The 23223-nt window shown below is 40.1% G+C and overlaps 1 protein-coding gene and 1 long non-coding RNA gene across 13 annotated transcripts in view; one reads left to right on the top strand and one right to left on the bottom strand.

Moving 5' to 3' along the window:
• Positions 1-1501: 1501 nt before the first annotated feature.
• LOC127918825 (NACHT, LRR and PYD domains-containing protein 3-like) overlaps positions 1502-23223 on the bottom strand; it is a 22807-nt gene continuing 1085 nt past the window's right edge. Inside the window, exons 2-12 of one of the 11 annotated variants that reach the window (XM_052502055.1) lie at positions 21261-21377; positions 20921-21005; positions 20563-20791; positions 17266-19030; positions 16809-16982; positions 13465-13521; positions 8172-8288; positions 6598-6771; positions 4510-4683; positions 4308-4354; positions 1502-2764 (exon numbers count right to left, since the gene is read on the bottom strand). In XM_052502055.1, coding sequence (XP_052358015.1) covers positions 2241-2764; positions 4308-4354; positions 4510-4683; positions 6598-6771; positions 8172-8288; positions 13465-13521; positions 16809-16982; positions 17266-19030; positions 20563-20791; positions 20921-21005; positions 21261-21377 — 3463 coding nt within the window. In that variant the 3' untranslated portion in view covers positions 1502-2240. Of the gene's footprint in view, positions 2765-4307; positions 4355-4509; positions 4684-6597; positions 6772-8171; positions 8346-13464; positions 13522-16808; positions 16983-17265; positions 19031-19496; positions 19661-20562; positions 20792-20920; positions 21006-21260; positions 21378-23223 lie in introns of those variants that run through there. The other 10 variants (XM_052502062.1, XM_052502061.1, XM_052502056.1 and 7 more) reach the window with 10 other exon arrangements.
• LOC127918826 (uncharacterized) lies at positions 5003-9268 on the top strand. Of its 2 annotated transcripts, XR_008100924.1 has the most exons (4): positions 5003-5296; positions 5356-5414; positions 8602-8837; positions 8956-9268. It is a non-coding gene; the product is annotated as an uncharacterized LOC127918826 (long non-coding RNA). The 2 variants fall into 2 exon arrangements; XR_008100923.1 differs by having other exon boundaries at positions 5003-5414.

A 23223-nucleotide genomic window follows, 5' to 3' on the forward strand; every position in this document is an offset into this window, starting at 1 on the left:
ACTCTCTCTGTTAGCTCCACTTCCCTCCATGATGATGTTAACTCTCTCTGTTAGCTCCACTTCCCTTCATGATGATGTTAACTCTCTCTGTTAGCTCCACTTCCCTCCATGATGATGTTAACTCTCTCTGTTAGCTCCACTTCCCTCCATGACGATGTTAACTCTCTCTGTTAGCTCCACTTCCCTCCATGATGATGTTAACTCTCTCTGTTAGCTCCACTTCCCTTCCTGATGATGTTAACTCTCTCTGTTAGCTCCACTTCCCTCCATGACGATGTTAACTCTCTCTGTTAGCTCCACTTCCCTTCATGATGATGTTAACTCTCTGTTAGCTCCACTTCCCTCCATGATGATGTTAACTCTCTCTGTTAGCTCCACTTCCCTCCATGATGATGTTAACTCTCTCTGTTAGCTCCACTTCCCTCCATGATTATGTTAACTCTCTCTGTTAGCTCCACTTCCCTCCATGATGATGTTAACTCTCTCTGTTAGCTCCACTTCCCTCCATGATGATGTTAACTCTCTCTGTTAGCTCCACTTCCCTCCATGATGATGTTAACTCTCTCTGTTAGCTCCACTTCCCTCCATGACGATGTTAACTCTCTGTTAGCTCCACTTCCCTCCATGATGATGTTAACTCTCTCTGTTAGCTCCACATCCCTCCATGATGATGTTAACTCTCTCTGTTAGCTCCACTTCCCTTCCTGATGATGTTAACTCTCTCTGTTAGCTCCACTATGCACTTCCCTCCATGACGATGTTAACTCTCTCTGTTAGCTCCACTTCCCTTCATGATGATGTTAACTCTCTCTGTTAGCTCCACTTCCCTCCATGATGATGTTAACTCTCTCTGTTAGCTCCACTTCCCTCCATGATGATGTTAACTCTCTCTGTTAGCTCCACTTCCCTTCATGATGATGTTAACTCTCTCTGTTAGCTCCACTTCCTTCATGATGATGTTAACTCTCTCTGTTAGCTCCACTTCCCTTCATGATGATGTTAACTCTCTCTGTTAGCTCCACTTCCTCCATGATGATGTTAACTCTCTCTGTTAGCTCCACTTCCCTTCATGATGATGTTAACTCTCTCTGTTAGCTCCACTTCCTCCATGATGATGTTAACTCTCTCTGTTAGCTCCACTTCCCTCCATGATGATGTTAACTCTTAGCTCCACTATGCACTTGTCTCTGCTAGTAATACACTGTTAACATTAGCCTAGACTGAACCACAGAAAATAACCATTATAAACAGTTGTAAAAACCAAATCTTCCAGACAGAATATTTCCTGTAGATTCAGACTCATCACCAATCTGTTATGTTTTGTGGGTTTTAACCACGTCTGTATAACAATTCAATAATGAGACGGGAGACAGAAATCAGTTCAACCATTTATCTGGAACATGATCATCTCAACACATACAAACCCCCATGATGCTCTGCGGCACAACCCCAATGAACAACAATTAAATCAATAAATGAGTAAATGGACATGTTCAAACAAAACCCAGAGGACTGTAAATGTTTAGTTGTAGCAGGTAGGACCATGGGACAGGGTCAGAAAGGTCAGTATGTTTGATACCTGGTTACAGAGGTGACATAACAACCATAAGGTCCATTATAACACAGTGAAATAGAGGTGGGAGCTAAAAGCAGACATGGACAGTGAGATGGTGTTAGGAGGTCAGGGGTCAAACACGAGATCAGGACAGGTAGAAATGGCAGGGCTGTAAATAGACAGACACATTCTGATCATGGCTCAGGCCTGACCTGAGACACCCAATCAGAAGATGCCAACTGGCCAGTACTTTGCTATGACTTTATGGGATTTCCTTTCATCAACATCCAAAACATTTAAATGAGGCATCAATAAAACATTACTTAGAGCTTTAAAGAAAGGACACGACCTTGTTAGGCCTTCTAGCCATCGCTGATCCATTTTTCATTTTCCATTTGTTTTGCCTTGTTTCACATCACACCTGCTTTCTCATCAATTACATGTTGTGTGTTTCCCCTCATGTCGGTGATTTGGTTTGATTGTATGTACGTTTGACGGGTTTTTACTTTTTATTATTTTTTGTATATTTTGGTTTTGGAGTTGTTATTTTTCACTTATTAAACGACTCAGTTTATATCAGATGGACTTGAGTGTTACTTACTTCATATCAAACATAAAACATTTACATTTGCTCTTTTTATTATACTGAACAATAAAATAAACCCAAATGTGTGTGTGTGATTATTTACAGGGACACTGAGGATTCATCACAAACCCAAAACCCTGGATAGAGGGGCTCAGTGAATGTGGAGGTGAATGTGATCAGGTGGGTCAGTGTGTCAGAGGAGGCTCTATAGAAGGACAGAGTGCCGGCTGGCCAGTCCAGATACACTCCTACTCTGTGGGAGCTGGAGGAGGGGACGTCTATGGTAGTGGGATTATTATTGTGACTGGCAGAGTAACTGTTGTCAGAGCAGAACAGACTCCAGGATTTGTCATTGTATCCAAGACCACAGTCCTCAACCCTTCCTCTCCTGCTGATTCCTTTATATGTCACTCCTACATCAGCCCCCCCCCCACTCCACTCTACCTCCCAGTAACAGCGCCCAGTCAGACCCTGTCTACACAGCACCTGTCCCCAGTCCTCAAATCTCTCTGGGTGATCAGGATACGGCTGCTTCTCTCTCCTCCATGTCACCTTTCTGTTCTCCTCAGACAGAGAGAGGCGTCTGTTTACTGTGTTTGGGTCCAGTGTGAGATCACAGACATCTGATGGATGAAACCAGACACAATATTAGAAATCATCATCATTCACATTATAATGTTAACAAACCTGTTAAAGATAGTCTGACTACAGAATACTGCCCCCTTTGGAGGAATTGCGTGCCCATAGTAAACAGAAAATAAAGTTGCTAATATATGCATATAATAATTATAATTGAATAGAAAACTCTAAAGCTTCTAAAACTGTTCAAATTATGTCTGTATGTAAAGCAGAACTCAGGGCAGCCATTCTCCCAAACTCTCTTGTCATCATGAAAGTTGGGCCAACTGACGTCATCGCCCCCACCCTTCCCAACCAGCTACAGATCTGGGAACAGTTTCTATCTATTCAGCACGATGTCTGCTTTCAGTGGGGCCTGTCAGTGTGAGAATCGCACGCTCCCTCCACTTTTGGCGGGCTGAAACCTTCAGGTCACGCGAAAATACATGCACTTTGATGCGCGTCGGGTCCAGAGCTCTGTCTTCCAGGGTTGACCAAACGATGTCTGTTTGTCTGTTCGTGCTAAGGATTTTTTTCCATGTTCATGCTAAAGCTTGATTCTGCACTTAGTTTGACCAGTTTAGTCGACATATAATATGTAATTTTGAAGTTGATGCGCATCCACTAGAATTTTGGCTGCATTTCCGACAGAATTTATCGTGTTTGATAGCCGAAAGACAGACTTGAAAACCAAAGGCAGTTTTTGTTAAGTATGACTACTTCCACGGCTTATGATCGAAGAACATCAAAGGTAAGGGAATATTTATGTGGTTATTTTGTGTTTCTGTGGAGTCCAACATAGAGGAGACATAATGCTAATGTGTGAGCACAGTAAATTTTTTAACATTGCGTCATTGTAAACAGAGATTTATGGATATAAATTGTATATTATTGAAAAAACATAAATGTACTGTGTAACATGTCCTATTACTGTCATCTGATGAAGATTTTCAAAAGGTTAGTGAATTATTTTTCTATGAATCCTGCATTTGTTGATTGCATATTTTGTTCAACTTGGCTATTCAAATTAGCTGTGTCTTTGGTGGTGGTTTGACATAAATATGTGCTATGTTTTCGCCGTAAAACATTTTAGAAATCTGACTTGCTGGCTGGATGAACAATGTGTCTTTCATTTGAGCTATTGGACTTGTTAATGTGTGGAGGTTAAATATTTCTAAGAATATTTTTGCATATTATGCGCCACCGTTCCAGCTGAACCCAATCCAAGCATCAGGTTAACTCACTTTTCACTAATTCATTTAATGTGGATGGTTCTAGGTATCAAAAGGAGAAGTAAAGGTAACTTGAGACTTGTTGAATGATCATATGTTATACTGTATGGTAATATAAAACACACGTATTCACATTAATTGCACACACATTGTCAAAGCAACTCTTGTAAACTTTGGTGTCCCTGATTTCTGATTCTGTAGAACTACAGCTGATATTTAATATGACCAAGTAAGTAATGATTGTGGTCTTTGACTTGGACTTAACTTGAATTAAGACTTATTCTTAGTTATATTCTTCACAGCAGTCAACACTCACATTTTCTAGGCCCAGATTTCATTCTGTTCTCTCCACCATGTTCCACACTGTAGCGGTAAGCAGAAGAACAGACAGTCATTGAGGGACACACCTGAACTCACACACACACACACACACCAAGTGGTGGTAAGAATGTTTGTCTTAACTAGCCTGATAAGTCAAACATGTCTGATATGAACATTGACATAAACCCTCTACATACTTGAGTTTCTCCAGTCTGCAGTGTGGATCCTCCAGTCCAGCAGAGAGCAGTCTGACTCCTGAGTCTCCTGGGTGATTGTAGCTCAGGTCCAGCTCTCTCAGGTGTGAGGGGTTTGACTCCAGAGCTGAGACCAGAGAAGCACAGCCTTCCTCTGTGACTAGACAGACTGACAGCCTGCAAAGAGTCAAATCATATTAAAATCACACTGCTATTCTTTGGTGGTGAAAATAGTGGCAGTATATTTTTACAAAATGTATATATTTATCAAATGTCATCAAAGTATTGCTTGTAGATAGAAACATGTATAGTACAAATATTATAGTAGACTGACCAGACCAGTTTAAAAAGCAGTATCAGTCAGAAGACTGACAGTGAGGTATCAGATTTAGATTGTATTGAGTATACAGTCCACACCATATCTATTTAGACAGTGAGGTATCAGATCTAGATTGTATTGAGTACAGTCCACGCCATATCTATTTAGACAGTGAGGTATCAGATTTAGATTGTATTGAGTATACAGTCCACACCATATCTATTTAGACAGTGAGGTATCAGATTTAGATTGTATTGAGTATACAGTCCTCACCATATCTATTTAGACAGTGAGGTATCAGATTTAGATTGTATTGAGTATACAGTCCACACCATATCTATTTAGACAGTGAGGTATCAGATTTAGATTGTATTGAGTATACAGTCCACACCATATCTATTTAGACAGTGAGGTATCAGATTTAGATTGTATTGAGTATACAGTCCACATCATATCTATTTAGACAGTGAGGTATCAGATTTAGATTGTATTGAGTATACAGTCCACACCATATATATTTAGACAGTGAGGAATCAGATTTAGATTGTATTGAGTATACAGTCCACACCATATCTATTTAGACAGTGAGGTATCAGATTTAGATTGTATTGAGTATACAGTCCACACCACATCTATTTAGACAGTGAGGTATCAGATTTAGATTGTATTGAGTATACAGTGTATTAAAGTTCTCAAACGTTGAGTATTTGGTCCCATATTCTTTGACATTCTTTGACTACATTAACTTGACTGTGACTCATAAATAATAATAATAATAATGAAAGTTAGAGAACACCACATGCTAACCTCTCACCATTACCAATAACAGAGGCTACAACAAAACATGCTAACCTCTCACCATTACCAATAACAGAGGCTACAACAACACATGCTAACCTCTCACCATTACCAATAACAGAGGCTACAACAACACATGCTAACCTCTCACCATTACCAATAACAGAGGCTACAACAACACATGCTAACCTCTCACCATTACCAATAACATAGGCTACAACAACACATGCTAACCACTCACCATTACCAATAACAGAGGCTACAACAAAACATTCTAACCTCTCACCATTACCAATAACAGAGACTACAACAAAACATGCTAACCTCTCACCATTACCAATAACAGAGGCTACAACAAAACATACTAACCTCTCACCATTACCAATAACAGAGGCTACAACAACACATGCTAACCTCTCACCATTACCAATAACAGAGACTACAACAAAACATGCTAACCTCTCACCATTACCAATAACAGAGGCTACAACAAAACATGCTAACCTCTCACCATTACCAATAACAGAGGCTACAACAACACATGCTAACCTCTCACCATTACCAATAACAGAGGCTACAACAACACATGCTAACCTCTCACCATTACCAATAACAGAGGCTACAACAACACATGCTAACCTCTCACCATTACCAATAACAGAGGCTACAACAACACATGCTAACCACTCACCATTACCAATAACAGAGGCTACAACAACACATGCTAACCTCTCACCATTACCAATAACAGAGGCTACAACAAAACATGCTAACCTCTCACCATTAAACTCAAATAAAGTGGCATTCGGTACTGTCACCTAATGAAACATTCTCTCAATTCCAAAATGCTGGAGCAGAGCACCACATTTAAAACTAAGCTTCACTGTCATATGGTGTGGACTATGTGTGTATGGTAAACACATGTGGATCTGGTGAACAGTTATCACTTGTTGACCAACTACAGGAATACTGACCTCAGAGTCTCCAGTTTACAGTGGGGATTCCCCAGTCCAGCAGAGAGCAGCTTCACTCCTGAATCCTTCAGGTCGTTGTTACTCAGATCCAGCTCTCTCAGGTGTGAGGGGTTTGAACTGAGAACTGAGGCCAACACTTTACAGGATGCGTTTCTGAGTTTACAGCCAGTGAGTCTGCAAACACAGAGAAATACAATGACAGACAGGTTGTATTCAAATTATACGCTTATCTTTCCCTGCTGACACTAACCTTTAGACAGTGAGGTATGAGATTTAGATTGTATTGAGTATACAGTCCACACCATATCTATTTAGACAGTGAGGTATCAGATTTAGATTGTATTGAGTATACAGTCCACACCATATCTATTTAGACAGTGAGGTATCAGATCTAGATTGTATTGAGTATACAGTCCACACCATATCTATTTAGACAGTGAGGTATCAGATCTAGATTGTATTGAGTATACAGTCCACACCATATCCATTTAGACAGCGAAGCTAACATTTTAAATGTTACTCTATACTCCAACATTTTGGATTTGAGGTCAAATGTTTCATATGAGGTGACAGTTTATAATGTCACCTTTTATTTGAGGATATTTTAATACATATCTGTTTCAATATTTAGAAATAAAATCACTTTATACATCTAGACCCCCATTTGAAGAAATCATAAGTATTCTGACCAATTAACTTTCAGTGTATTAAAATATTCAAAAGTTGAGTATTTGGTCCGATATTCCTTGAACGCAATGACTTCATCAAGCTTGTGACTCAAACTCTGTAATGATCTGGGTGTAGCTGGTGCAGAGGAGTCAGGCGCAGGACAGCAGAGATGAGTAACACAAGTAACTTTACTCTATTATTCTACTAACATGTCGTAATACCGAGCCCACAATAACAGACCGAACATACAGAAATAAATCACAAAGGGAAAAAGAGGGTTAAATAATGAACATGTAATTGGGGAAATGATACCAGCTGTGTAAAACAAAGACAAAACAAATGGAAAATGAAAGTGGATCGGCGATGGCTAGAAGGCCGGTGACGTCGACCACCGAACGCCGCCAGAACAAGGAGGGACCGACCTCGGTGGAAGTCGTGACAAACTCATTTGTTGCATTTACAGGTTGTTTTGGGTTATTTTTGTTCATTAAAACAATTGTGATTCATGACTAGAGTATTTCTGTCTAAGTGAGTAGATAACATGTTTCTAAGCACTACTAAACTAATCCTGATGATGCCATGATAATACAAATCATGACTGAATAATGAATAATAATGAGTGTGAAAGTTACAGAGGCTACAAGACAACATGCTAACCTCTCACCATTACCAATAACAGAGGCTACAACAAAACATGCTAACCTCTCACCATTACCAATAACAGAGGAGTTGATCATTTATTCTGATCTTTGTGCCTCTATATCTTTGTTGTTCGTCATTATTCACTATTCATATTTAAACAGTAACACAGGTATGTACATATGGTGTGGACTATGTGTGTCTGGTAAACACATGTGGATCTGGTGAACAGTTATCACTTGTTGACCAACTACAGGAATACTGACCTCAGAGTCTCCAGTTTACAGTGGGGATTCCTCAGTCCAGCAGAGATCAGCTTCACTCCTGAATCCTTCAGGTCATTGTTACTCAGATCCAGCTCTCTCAGGTGTGAGGGGTTTGAACTGAGAACTGAGGCCAACACTTTACAGGATGTGTTTCTGAGTTTACAGCCAGTGAGTCTGCAAACACAGAAGAAATACAATCTGTCTGTAATTGTATCAAATGATACACTTATCTTTCCCTGCTGACACTGTAACCTGCACAAATAACGTGTTGGGTTTGACCTCAGAGCTGAGACCAGAGAAGCACAGCCTCCTGGAAATGACACATTATCATAGTATTGCTTGTAGATAGAAAGATGCAAATTAACAAATATTTGAGTCGACTGACCAGACCAGTTTAAAAAGCAGTATCAGTCAAAAGACAGACAGTGAGGAATCAGATTTAGATTGTATTGAGTATACAGTCCACACCATATCTATTTAGACAGTGAGGAATCAGATTTAGATTATATTGAGTATACAGTCCACACCATATCTATTTAGACAGTGAGGTATCAGATTTAGATTGTATTGAGTATACAGTCCTCACCATATCTATTTAGACAGTGAGGTATCAGATTTAGATTGTATTGAGTATACAGTCCACACCATATCTATTTAGACAGTGAGGTATCAGATTTAGATTGTATTGAGTATACAGTCCTCGCCATATCTATTTAGACAGTGAGGTATCAGATTTAGATTGTATTGAGTATACAGTCCTCACCATATCTATTTAGACAGTGAGGTATCAGATTTAGATTGTATTGAGTATACAGTCCACACCATATCTATTTAGACAGTGAGGTATCAGATTTAGATTGTATTGAGTATACAGTCCACACCATATCTATTTAGACAGTGAGGTATCAGATTTAGATTGTATTGAGTATACAGTCCACACCATATCTATTTAGACAGTGAGGTATCAGATTTAGATTGTATTGAGTATACAGTCCACACCATATCTATTTAGACAGTGAGGTATCAGATTTAGATTGTATTGAGTATACAGTCCACACCATATCTATTTAGACAGTGAAGCTAACATTTTAAATGTGTCTCTATACTCCAACATTTTTGATTTCAGATCAAATGTTTCATATGAGGTGACAGTATATAATGTCCCCTTTTATTTGAGGATATTTTAATACATATCTGTTTCACGTTTAGAAATAATTTTAGCATTTTATGTATCTAGTCCCCTATTTGAAGAAGTGATAAGTATTCTGACACATTTACTTATAGTGGATTAAATTAGAATTAAATTAAATTAGTCAAAAGTTTGTCTGATATTCCTTTAACACATCAAGCATGTGACTGTTCAGAATTAAAATGGTGGATGATGAAGAGTAATTTTCTTTATAAGTGAGTAGATAACATGTTTCTAAACAGTAATAAATGAATCCTGATGATGCCATGATTTTTCTTAATCATGAATGAATCATATATAATAATGAATGTGAATGTTACGGAGGCTACAACAAAACATGCTAACCTCTCACCATTACCAATAACAGAGACTACAACAAAACATGCTAACCTCTCACCATTACCAATAACAGAGGGGTCTGATCTTTGTGCCTCTAATAACTTTCTCATTCATCATTATTCACGATTCATTCCTGATTATTCATCATCATAGGAGCATCCACATGAATGTAGAAGTGTTCAGAAACATCTTCTATTCTTGCTGACAATACAAGTGAAGTGACTCCAAAATGACAGGACATTATTCACCATTCAGTTTCTATTAGGAAAACATCTAAAACACAACCAAGTGCAAATTAATTCAACAAGTTAGTAGAATCACAAGCTTGATGTAATCACTGCAGGCATGGAATATGGGACCAAATACTAAACTTTGACTAAATTAATTTGTCCAAATAATTAAGACTTCTTCAAATGGGAGAACTAAACTCAGCAAAAAAAGAAACGTCCTCTCACTGTCAACTGCATTTATTTTCAGCAAACTTAACATGTGTAAATATTTGTATAAACATAACATTCAACAACTGAGACATAAATTGAACAAGTTCCACAGACATGTGACTAACAGAAATGGAATAATGTGTCCCTGAACAAAGGGGGGTCAAAATAAAAAGTATGTCAGTATCTGGTGTGGCCACCAGCTGCATTAAGTACTGCAGTGCATCTCATCCTCATGAACTGCACCAGATTTGCCAGTTCTTGCAGTGAGATGTTACCCCACTCTTCAACCAAGGCACCTGCAAGTTCCCGGACATTTTTGGGGGGGAATGGCCCTAGCCCTCACCCTCTGATCCAACAGGTCCCAGATGTGCTCAATGAGATTGATAACCGGGCTCGTCGCTGGCCATGGCACACTGACATTCCTGTCTTGCAGGAAATCACACATAACAAGCAGTATGGCTGGTGGCATTGTCATGCTGGAGGGTCATGTCAGGATGAGCCTGCAGGAAGGGTACCACATGAGGGAGGAAGATGTCTTCCCTGTAACGCACAGCGTTGAGATTGCCTGCAATGACAACAAGCTCAGTCCGATGATGCTGACACACCGCCTCAGACCATGACGGATCCTCCACCTCCAAATCGAACCCACTCCAGAGTACAGGCCTCGGTGTAACGCTCATTCCTTCAATGACAAACACTAATACGACCATCACCCCTGGTGAGACAAAACCGTGACTCGTCAGTGAAGAGCATTTTTGCCAGTCCTGTCTGGTCCAGTGACAGTGGGTTTGTGCACATAGGCAACGTTGTTGCCAGTGATGTCTGGGGAGGACCTGCTTTACAACAGGTCTACAAGCCCTCAGTCCAGCCTCTCAGCCTATTACGGACAATCTGAGCACTGATGGAGGGATTGTGTGTTCCTGGTGTAACTCGGGCAGTTGTTGCCATCCTGTACCTGTCCCGCAGGTGTGATGTTCGGATGTACCGATCCTGCGCAGGTGTTGTTACACGTGTTCTGCCACTGCGAGGACGATCAGCTGTCCATCCTGTCTCCTTTTAGCGCCGTTTTAGGCGTCTCACAGTACAGACATCACAATTTATTTCCATGGCCACATCTGCAATCCTCATGCCTCCTTGCTGCATGTCTAAGGCACATTCATGCAACTGAGCAGGGACCCTGGGTATCTTTCTTTTGGTGTTTTTCAGAGTCAGTAGAAAGACCTCTTTAGTGTCCTAAGTTTTTATAACTGTGACCTTAATTGCCTACCGTCTGTAAACTGTTAGTGTCTAAACGTCCGTCCCACAGGTGCACGTCCCACAGGTGCATGTTCATTAATTGTTTATGGTTCATTGAACAAGCATGGGAAACAGTGCTTAAACCCTTTTCAATATAGATCTGTGAATTTATTTGGATTTTTACAAATTATCTTTGAAAGACAGGGTCCTGAAAAAGGGTTGTTTCTATTTTTGATGAGTTTGGATACATAGTGCTTTCATATCTAAACGGTAAAATATACAGTCGTGGCCAAAAGTTGAGAAAGACACAAATATTCATTTTCACAAAGTCTGATGCCTCAGTTTGTATGATGGCAATTTACGTATACCCTAGAATGTTATGAAGAGTGATCAGATGAATTGCAATTAATTGCAAAGTCCCTCTTGGCCATGCAAATGAACTGAATCCCCCAAAAACATTTCCACTGCATTTCAGCCCTGCCACAAAAGGACCAGCTGACATCATGTCAGTGATTCTCTCATTAACACAGGTGTGAGTGTTGACAAGGACAAGGCTGGAGACCACTCTGTCATGATGATTGAGTTTGAATAACAGACTGGAAGCTTCAAAGGAGGGTGGTCCTTGGAATCATTGTTCTTCCTCTGTCAACCATGGTTACCTGCAAGGAAACGCATGCAGTCATCGTTGCTTTGCACAAAAAGGGCTTCACTGGCAAGGATATTGCACCTAAATCAACCATTTATCAGATCAACAAGAACTTCAAGGAGAGCAGTTCAATTGTTGTGAAGAATGATTCAGGGTGCCCAAGAAAGTCCAGCAAACACCAGGACCGTCTCCTAAAGTTGATTCAGCTGCGGGATCGGGGCACCACCAGTACAGAGCTTGCTCAGGAATGGCAGCAGGCAGGTGTGAGTGCATCTGCATGCACAGTGAGGCGAAGACTTTTGGAGGATGGCCTGGTGTCAAGAAGGGCAGCAAAGAAGCCACTTCTCTCCAGGAACAACATCAGGGACAGACTGATATTCCCCAAAAGGTACAGCGATTGGACTGCTGAGGACTGGGGTAAAGTCATTTTCTCTGATGAATCCCCTTTCTGATTGTTTGGGGCATCCGGAAAAAGGTTGTCCAGAGAAGACAAGGTGAGCGCTACCATCAGTCTGTGTCATGCCAACAGTAAAGCATCCTGAGACCATTCATGTGAGGTTGCTTCTCAGCCAAGGGGAGTGGGATCACTCACAATGTTGCCTAAGAACACATCCTCCAAGAGCAACTTCTCACAACCATCCAGGAACAGTTTGGTGACCAACAATGCAGTTTCCAGCATGATGGAGCATTTTGCCATAAGGCAAAAGTGATAACTAAGTGGCTCTGGGAACGAAACATCGATATTTTGGGTCAATGGTCAGGAAACTCCCCAGACCTTAATCCCATTGAGAACTTGTGGTCAATCCTCAAGAGGCGGGTGGATAAACAAAAACACACAAATTCTGACAAACTCCAAGCATTGTTTATGCAAGAATGGGTTGCCATCAGTCAGGATGTGGCCCAGAAGTTAATTGACAGCATGTCAGGGCAAATAGACACTTTGCATCAACTTCATGTAATTGTCAATAAAAGCCTTTGACACTTATGAAATGCTTGTAATTATACTTCAGTATTCCATGGTAACATCTGACAAAAATATGTGAAGACACTGAAGCAGCAAACTTTGTGAAAATTACTATTTGTGTCATTCTCAACTTTTGGCCACGACTGTATATGTATGAATACCTTTAAATAAAAGGTGACATTCTTTACTGTCTCCTAATATGAAACATTCTATCTCAAATCCAAAATGCTGGAGCAGAGCACCACATTTAAAACTGTAAGCTTCACTGTCCAAACACATATGGTGTGGACTACGTGTGCCTGGTAAACACATGTGGATCTGGTGAACAGTTATCACTTGTTGACCAACTGTAGGAATACTGACCTCAGAGTCTCCAGTTTACAGAGGGGATTCCCAGTCCAGCAGAGAGCAGCTTCACTCCTGGATCCTTCAGGTCATTGTTACTCAGATCCAGCTCTCTCAGGTGTGAGGGGTTTGACCTCAGAGCTGAGACCAGAGAAGCACAGCCTTCCTCTGTGACTAGACAGCCTGACAGCCTGTTAAGAGTAAAATCATATTAAAACCACACTGATATTCTTTGGTGGTGAAAGAGGCTACAACAAAACATGCTAACCTCTCACCATTACCAATAACAGAGACTACAACAAAACATGCTAACCTCACCATTACCAATAACAGAGGCTACAACAAAACATACTAACCTCTCACCATTACCAATTACAGAGGCTACAACAAAACATGCTAACCTCTCACTATTACCAATAACAGAGACTACAACAAAACATGCTAACCTCTCACTATTACCAATAACAGAGGCTACAACAAAACATGCTAACCTCTCACCATTACCAATAACAGAGACTATAACAAAACATGCTAACCTCTCACCATTACCAATAACAGAGGCTACAACAACATGCTAACCTCTCACCATTACCAATAACAGAGACTACAACAAAACATGCTAACCTCTCACCATTACCAATTACAGAGGCTACAACAAAACATACTAACCTCTCACCATTACCAATAACAGAGGCTACAACAAAACATGCTAACCTCTCACCATTACCAATAACAGAGACTACAACAGAACATGCTAACCTCTCACCATTACCAATAACAGAGACTACAACAGAACATGCTAACCTCTCACCATTACCAATAACAGAGACTACAACAACACATGCTAACCTCTCACCATTAACCTCAAATAAAAGGTGACATTCTGTACTGTCACCTAATATGAAACATTGTATCTCAAATCCAAAATGCTGGAGAACGGCACCACATTTAAAACTGTAAGCTTCACTGTCCAAACACATATGGTGTGGACTATGTGTGTCTGGTAAACACATGTGGATCTGGTGAACAGTTATCACTTGTTGACCAACTACAGGAATACTGACCTCAGAGTCTCCAGTTTACAGTGGGGATTCCCAGTCCATCAGAGAGCAGCTTCACTCCTGAATCCTTCAGGTCATTGTTACTCAGATCCAGCTCTCTCAGGTGTGAGGGGTTTGACTCCAGAGCTGAGACCAGAGAAGCACAGCCTTCCTCTGTGACTCCACAGCCTGACAACCTGCAAAGAGTCAAATCATATTAAAATCACTCTGATATTCTTTGGTGGTGAAAATAGTGGCAGTATATTTTTTCAACATATGGAACCTTCCATATCTATTCGTAAATTAATGTATCATTAAAAATGACAAATGATCAAATCATTTGGTTTTCATATGGTGGAGAGTCGGACTGCAACTGTCGATTGCGATCCATGTTAATTTAAACAAACGTAAAAAACGACTAAACATGAACACTACAAAAACAAACGAAATCCAAAAACAGCCTATACTTGTGTTACCTAACATCAAACAAGGCCATCAAGACACTCATGACAATCACCCACAATACAACCAAAGAGTATGGCTGCCTAAATATGGTTCCCAATCAGAGACAACGATAAACACCTGCCTCTGATTGAGAACCACTTCAGACAGCCATAGACTCTCCTAGAACACCCCACTAAGCTACAATCCCACTAAGCTACACACCACATACAAAAACCCATGTCACACCCTGGCCTGACCAAATACATGAAGAAAAACACAAAATACTTTGACCAGGGCGTGACACATTACCTGAGGATAGAAACATGTAACCTCTCACCATTACCAATAACAGAGGCTACAACAAAACGTGCTAACCTCTCACCATTACCAATAACAGAGGCTACAAAAAACATGCTAACCTCTCACCATTACCAATAACAGAGGATACAACAAAACATGCTAACCTCTCACCATTACCAATAACAGAGGATACAGCAAAACATGCTAACCTCTCACCATTACCAATAACAGAGGCTACAACAACATGCTAACCTCTCACCATTACCAATAACAGAGGATACAACAAAACATGCAAACCTCTCACCATTACCAATAACAGAGGATACAACAAAACATGCAAACCTCTCACCATTACCAATAACAGAGGATACAACAAAACATGCTAACCTCTCACCATTACCAATAACAGAGGATACAACAAAACATGCAAACCTCTCACCATTACCAATAACAGAGGATACAACAAAACATGCAAACCTCTCACCATTACCAATAACAGAGGATACAACAAAACATGCAAACCTCTCACCATTACCAATAACAGAGGATACAACAAAACATGCTAACCTCTCACCATTACCAATAACAGAGGATACAACAAAACATGCAAACCTCTCACCATTACCAATAACAGAGACTACAACAAAACATGCTAACCTCTCACCATTACCAATAACAGAGACTACAACAAAACATGCTAACCTCTCACCATTACCAATAACAGAGACTACAACAAAACATGCAAACCTCTCACCATTACCAATAACAGAGGATACAACAAAACATGCTAACCTCTCACCATTACCAATAACAGAGGCTACAACAAAACATGCTAACCTCTCACCATTACCAATAACAGAGGATACAACAAAACATGCTAACATCTCACCATTACCAATAACTGAGGATACAACAAAACATGCTAACCTCTCACCATTACCAATAACAGAGGATACAACAAAACATGCTAACCTCTCACCATTACCAATAACAGAGGCTACAACAACATGCAAACCTCTCACCATTACCATTAACAGAGGATACAACAAAACATGCAAACCTCTCACCATTACCAATAACAGAGGATACAACAAAACATGCAAACCTCTCACCATTACCAATAACAGAGGATACAACAAAACATGCTAACCTCTCACCATTACCAATAACAGAGGATACAACAAAACATGCAAACCTCTCACCATTACCAATAACAGAGGATACAACAAAACATGCTAACCTCTCACCATTACCAATAACAGAGGATACAACAAAACATGCTAACCTCTCACCATTACCAATAACAGAGGATACAACAAAACATGCAAACCTCTCACCATTACCAATAACAGAGGATACAACAAAACATGCAAACCTCTCACCATTACCAATAACAGAGGATACAACAAAACATGCTAACCTCTCACCATTACCAATAACAGAGGATACAACAAAACATGCTAACCTCTCACCATTACCAATAACAGAGGATACAACAAAACATGCTAACCTCTCACCATTACCAATAACAGTGACTACAACAAAACATGCTAAACAATACTAAAACACAACCAAAATGTAAAACTGTAAGCTTCACTGTCCAAACACATATGGTGTGGACTATGTGTGCCTGGTAAACACATGTGGATCTGGTGAACAGTTATCACTTGTTGACCAACTACAGGAATACTGACCTCAGAGTCTCCAGTTTACAGTGGGGATTCTCCAGTCCATCGGAGAGCAGCTTCACTCCTGAATCCTTCAGGTCATTGTTACTCAGATCCAGCTCTCTCAGGTGTGAGGGGTTTGACCTCAGAGCTGAGACCAGAGAAGCACAGCCTTCCTCTGTGACTAGACAGCCTGACAGCCTGACAAAGAGATCATCATGACTTCACAAACACACTGTTAATTTAACACCAGTATTGTAGAAGGACAATGGCAGATGCATTTGTTTTTTTTTCTCTTAAATAACATATAGATTCATCTTCCGTGTCCTAGAATTGTATGGGCATATTGTTATACTAATAAATACATGCATTTATTCAATATGTTTTTCAATATAATATTATATACATATTATAATACATATTTTCTCTAAACTGAATATTTCTTCCTGATGATTAGTTCTTAAATGTCATTTTATTTACTCACTGAACAGCCCTGGAGGCTTTGACCACTGGCAGCAGCCTCAGAAGACCTTCCTCTGATCTGGAGTATTTCTTCAGGACAAACACATCCAGCTCCTTTTCTGAAGTCAGCAACACAAAGACCAGAGCTGACCACTGTGCAGGTGACAGTTTGTCTTCTGAAAGACTTCCTGAGCTCAGGTAGATTTGGATCTCCTCCACTAGAGAATTGTCATTCAGTTCATTCAGACAGTGGAACAGATTGATGCTCCTCTCTGGAGAGAGATTCTCCCTGATCTTCTCCTTGATGTACTTGACTGTTTCTTCGTGGCTCTGTGAGCTGCTTCTTGTCTTTGTCAGTAGATCTTGTAAGTGCTTCTGATTGGACTCCAGTGAGAGGCCCAGAAGGAAGCGGAGGAAAAGGTCCAGGTTTCCCGTCTCACTTTGTAAGGCTTTATCCACAGCACTCTTGTAGAAAGTAACTTCAGGCTCGTCTTTTGTTTGCAGTTCATCCATTACATTATAATTGTTGTTGATGAATGAGAGGAACACATATACAGCAGCCAGAAACTCCTGAATGCTCAGATGAACAAAGCAGTACACCTTGACCTGGTAGAGCCCACATTCCTCTTTAAAGAGCTGTGTGCACAATCCTGAGTACACTGAGGCTTCATTGACATCAATGCCAGCCTCTTTCAGGTCTTCTTCATAGAAAATCAGATTGCCCTTCACAAGCTGTTGAAAAGCCAGTTTTCCCAGTGACAGAATGCTCTCTTTATTCCAGTGTGGACCTGTCTCTTCTTTCCCAAGATACTTTTCATTCTTCTGTTTGGTATGAAACACCACAAGGTGTGTGTACATCTCAGTCAGAGTCTTGGGCATCTCTTCTCTCTCATGTTTCAGCATGTGTTCAAGGACTGTTGCAGAAATCCAACAGAAGACTGGAATGTGGCACATGATGTGGAGGCTCCTTGATGTCTTTATGTGTGAGATGATTCTGCTGGACAGGTCCTCATCACTGAATCTCTTCCTGAAGTACTCCTCCTTCTGTGGGTCATTGAACCCTCGTACCTCTGTCACCTGGTCAACACACTCTGAAGGGATCTTATTGGCTGCTGCAGGTCGGGTAGTTATCCAGAGGAGAGCAGAGGGGAGCAGATTTCCCTTGATGAGATTTGTCAGCAGAACATCCACTGAGGTTGACTCTGTGACGTCCCAACAGATCTTGTTCTTCTGGAAGTCTAGGGGCAGTCGGCACTCATCCAGACCATCAAAGATGAACAGAACGTTGTACTTGTCATAGTTGGAGATTCTTGATTGTTTGGTTTCCATTGAGAAGTGATTGAGAAGTTCAATCAAAGTGTGTTTTTCCTCTTTCATCAAATTCAGCTCCCGAAAAGGAAATGAAAATACAAATTGGACATCCTGATTTGCTTTTCCTTCAGCCCAGTCCAGAATGAACTTCTGCACAGAGACTGTTTTTCCAATGCCAGCGACTCCCTTTGTCAGCACAGTTCTGATAGGTTTGTCTTGTCCAGTTAAGGGTTTGAAGATGTCGTTACATTTGATTGCAGTCTCTGGTCTTGCTTGTTTCCTGGTTGTTGTCTCAATCTGTCTCAGCTCATGTTCATTATTGACCTCTCCTGTTCCACCCTCTGTGATGTAGAGCTCTGTGTAGATGTTATTGAGAAGTGTTGGGTTTCCTTGTTTAGCGATCCCCTCAAATACACATTGAAACTTCTTCTTTAGATTAGATTTGTGTTCACGTTGGCAAATCACAGCAAGCTCATCTGAATGAAGAAATAACATGTACAGTATTGTAGGAATGTTATAAAGTTTTCAATTATAGTTATTTTATAGTAATTTCTTCTCTTAACCTGTTGAACCTATAGGGGCGCTGTGTCATTATTGGATAAAAAGACGTGCCCGTTTTAAGCGCAACATTTTGTCACGAAAAGATGCTCGCTTATGCATTGAATTGACAGCCTTGGAAAGACACAACTCTGACGTCTCCAAAACTGCAAAGATATTATCTGTGAGTGCCCCAGAACTAATGCAACAGGCGAAACCAAGATGAAGTTTCATACAGGAAATGCCCCAGATTCTGAAGGCGCTGTGTTCCAATGTCTCCTTATATGGCTGTGAATGCGCCAGGAATGAGCCTGCCCTTTGTGTCGTTTCTCCAAGGTGTCTGCAGCATTGTGACGTGTTTGTAGGCATATCATTGGAAGATTGACCATAAGAGACTACATTTACCTGGTGTCCCGCCCGGTGTCCTGTGTGCGTAATCTGTAGGTCCATGCGCGTTCCATTTCTTCAGAACAGAAAGTAAAATGCCACGAAGGATTTTATCGTCGATAGATATGTGAAAAACACCTTGAGGATTGATTCTAAACATCGTTTGCCATGTTTCTGTCGATATTATGGAGTTAATTAGGAAAAAGTTTGCGTTTTAATGACTTATTCTTTTTTCCTTACCCTTTCCTTTTTTTTACCCAAACGCGATGAACAAAACGGAGCGATTAGTCGACACAAATAATATTTTTTGTAAAAACGGAACATTTGCTAACAGAGTCTCCTCATTGAAAACATCCGAAGTTCTTCAAAGGTAAATGATTTTATTTGAATGCTTTTATGGTTTTTGTGGAAAATGTTGCATGCTGAATGCTAACGCTAAATGCTATGCTAAATGCTACGTTAGCCATCAATACTGTTACACAAATGCTTGTTTTGCAATGGTTGAGAAGCATATTTTGAAAATCTGAGATGATGTTGTTAACAAAAGGATAAGCTTGAGAGCAAATAGATTCATTTCATTTCATTAGCGATTTTCATGAATAGTTAACGTTGCGTTATGGTAATGAGCTTGAGGCTGTAGCCACGATAACGGATCCGGGATGGCTCGATGCAAGAAGTTATATTACAGTTACATTATAATAATTTATTATCTTAACTGACTGTCTAAATGTGTAAATGTTTTCATAATGCATTACAGACTGGTATGACTGATTACATTATTATTGGTATTATTAATGCTGCTGTCTGTCTGTCTGTCTGTCTGTCTGTCTGTCTTTCTGTCTGTCTGTCTGTCTGTCTGTCTGTCTGTCTGTCTGTCTGTCTGTCTGTCTGTCTGGTCTGTCTGTCTGGCTCTCTTTCTCTAAATTTGTCACCACATCACATCCCTGCTGCTACTTGATGACGTCACTAGGTGTTGTGTTAAGGCTGCTACAATATCATTGAGTTACACAGCTACTTTAGCTGTACTTTACCAAAAGCTTTTAAATGTTATAACAGCATTCAACATGAGGCAGACAGATCTTACATTTCTCCAGTGTGTCAGCAAGCTCCTTCTGGTTCATTTTCCTCAGGATGTGCAGTGTGATCTTCAGAGCCCCCTCTCTGGCACTGCTCTCCTGCTTCTCATCTTCAGCATCCACCACTTCCTTATCCTGCTTCTGACTCTCAAAGCCTTCTGGGAGTTCTGGACTAAGAATCCTCTTGAACATCTTCATCTCGTTCTTCACAAATGTCATAATTTTCTCTTCAAGCATCTGGAATAAATTAAGTAAATAAGTTAAGCAAGAGAAGAAATGCTTTCTCATTAACACATTAATGAATGATTGACAGATCAACTTTACTTGAGGTCAACAAAAACAAATGTACATAACAGGACCACATACACTGAATATGGAGTCCAGGTCTGTTTGATGACTCTGGGAAGACTGACCACTGAGAATCTCTGACTCTGATCTCTCCTGTTGGTTTCTGTGGACAAAACATGAGATTACATCTCCTCATCCAGGGAGTACACACACACATGCACACACACACACACACACACACACACTGGGAAGGAGGGAATGTTGTGTTTGTTTAATTTTGTTTTAGGACTATGAAAATAGACTAAATGATTAGCCTATGGATTATGAAAACAACAACAATAAATGGGAAAATGGGAGGAGAAATGACTAGAGACAGTGTTGTTTAACTCACTGACCAGGACCCATGAGTTCTTCTTACCTTTGTTCAGTAGAAAAGTCTCCCTCTCTAAACTGTAAAGGTTGATCCATAGACTTGTCACTCTTCATGGACACACAGCTGGGAACAGGGGAGGCTGGTCTCTCCTGCTTGATTGGGCTTCAACACAACAGAGACAAACATTACATCTCTCATCTACTCTGAACTCCAAAAAGCTATATATCACTTTTCAGAAATGTTCGTAAATGAGCTTTTATTGTTTAAAGAAGTTGTTTATGTTTTATTGCTAAATGAGGAGATGGCCTGCTTCTATAAACCAATGAGGAGATGCAGCGTGATCTGCGTCACAAATAGAACTGACTTCTAGACGCTCGTTGGCGTGCGAGCAGTGTGTCATTTTTAATAACTAAATTAATTTAGAGACGCGAGCGTTGTAGTCAGTCTGTCAGCCCCGCTAAAAGGCTGGTGTCGTTACTCTGCCTTCTCCGGGGGATGTTGAGGTACATTTACTAACCGGGAGGGTTGAATGATGTAATTTATTAGAGGGCTGGAAGACGCACTCTCGAGGTTGTTTACTCACAATATCAGATATTAAGATGATTTTTATAATGAATGTATACTGAGGTTGAGGTTCTGACTAGTGATTATTTACCCGGGGTTCAATACCTGCTATTGAGGCGCCCTGAAAATAATATTCAAAAGTTCGGTCCTTGGACACAGAGGGTTTAAACACTAAAGTTACCGTCCATCTAGTGAAGAGAGGAGAACCGGACAGAGGTAGCCAGCATCCGTCATTGAGAGAGGGAGAAGTCCTCACCGGGATTTAACAGGTGGAAGAAACAACCGGGGAGCTCCATCGTCCACAAGAAATGCAGACAGCCGGTGATGATGTAGTGGTAGCTATGGTAACTAGGATGCTGCTGGTAGAGTAGCTATGGTAACTAGGATGCTGCTGGTAGAGTAGCTATGGTAACTAGGATGCTGCTGGTAGAGTAGCTAGCTAGCTTACCGAGCTGTACCGACTAGCTAGGATAACTAGGATGCTGCTGGTAGAGTAGCTATGGTAACTAGGATGCTGCTGGTAGAGTAGCTAGCTAGTTTACCGAGCTGTACCGACTAGCTAGGATAACTAGGATGCTGCTGGTAGAGTAGCTAGCTAGCTTACCGAGCTGTACCAACTGATAAAATAACTAAACCCAGTCTTTACAGTGGGTTACATTAGTAGGATAACTAGGATGCTGCTATAATATAATATAAACCGAGCTTTACAGTGGGTTACATTAGTAATATATATATTATAATATAATATAAATGCTGCTTTAGAGTGGGTTACATTAGTAACTGATCAGTAAATAATAAACCCAGTCTTTACAGTGGGTTACATTAGTAATATATATATTATTATAATATAAACTCTTTACAGTGGGTTACATTAGTAATATACAGTATATATATTATAATATCAACTCTTTACAGTGGGTTACATTAGTAATATATATATATATATATTATAATATAATATCAACTCTTTACAGTTAGTAATATTCTTTTTATATATTTTTTTTATTATTATGTAAAACAAACATTCTAAATTTCTTTATAACAATATGTTGAGATCTGGGCCCATATCCACAAAGTGTCTCAGAGTAGAACATTGGTCGTATAAGTGCAGAGAATAAAGACATTTTAAACTTATGGGTATAAATTAAAGCTATGCATGAAGTCTCCAGTCCCACCTAGTCGGCAGATATTTAGGACACCTGGTGAGCTGTCCTAAGTAGTTAAGAGTTAACAGCAGTGTCTTGATAATACTATAGAATAATGCAGTGAGTCAGTGGTTCCTGAGCCACATGTAATTAGTTGGAGAAGTTAAAATAATGTTTTATATTTCTATATGATCAATCCATTAATAATATAGACCTACATGCAACAGTAAGTCTTGTGCTTTTGGCAATTATGTACAGTATGTTTATTAATTATGTATAACAAGTGATACCATGTATAA

This window comes from Oncorhynchus keta, unplaced genomic scaffold, assembly GCF_023373465.1.
Source record: "Oncorhynchus keta strain PuntledgeMale-10-30-2019 unplaced genomic scaffold, Oket_V2 Un_contig_1498_pilon_pilon, whole genome shotgun sequence".
Taxonomy (NCBI): Eukaryota; Metazoa; Chordata; class Actinopteri; order Salmoniformes; family Salmonidae; genus Oncorhynchus; species Oncorhynchus keta.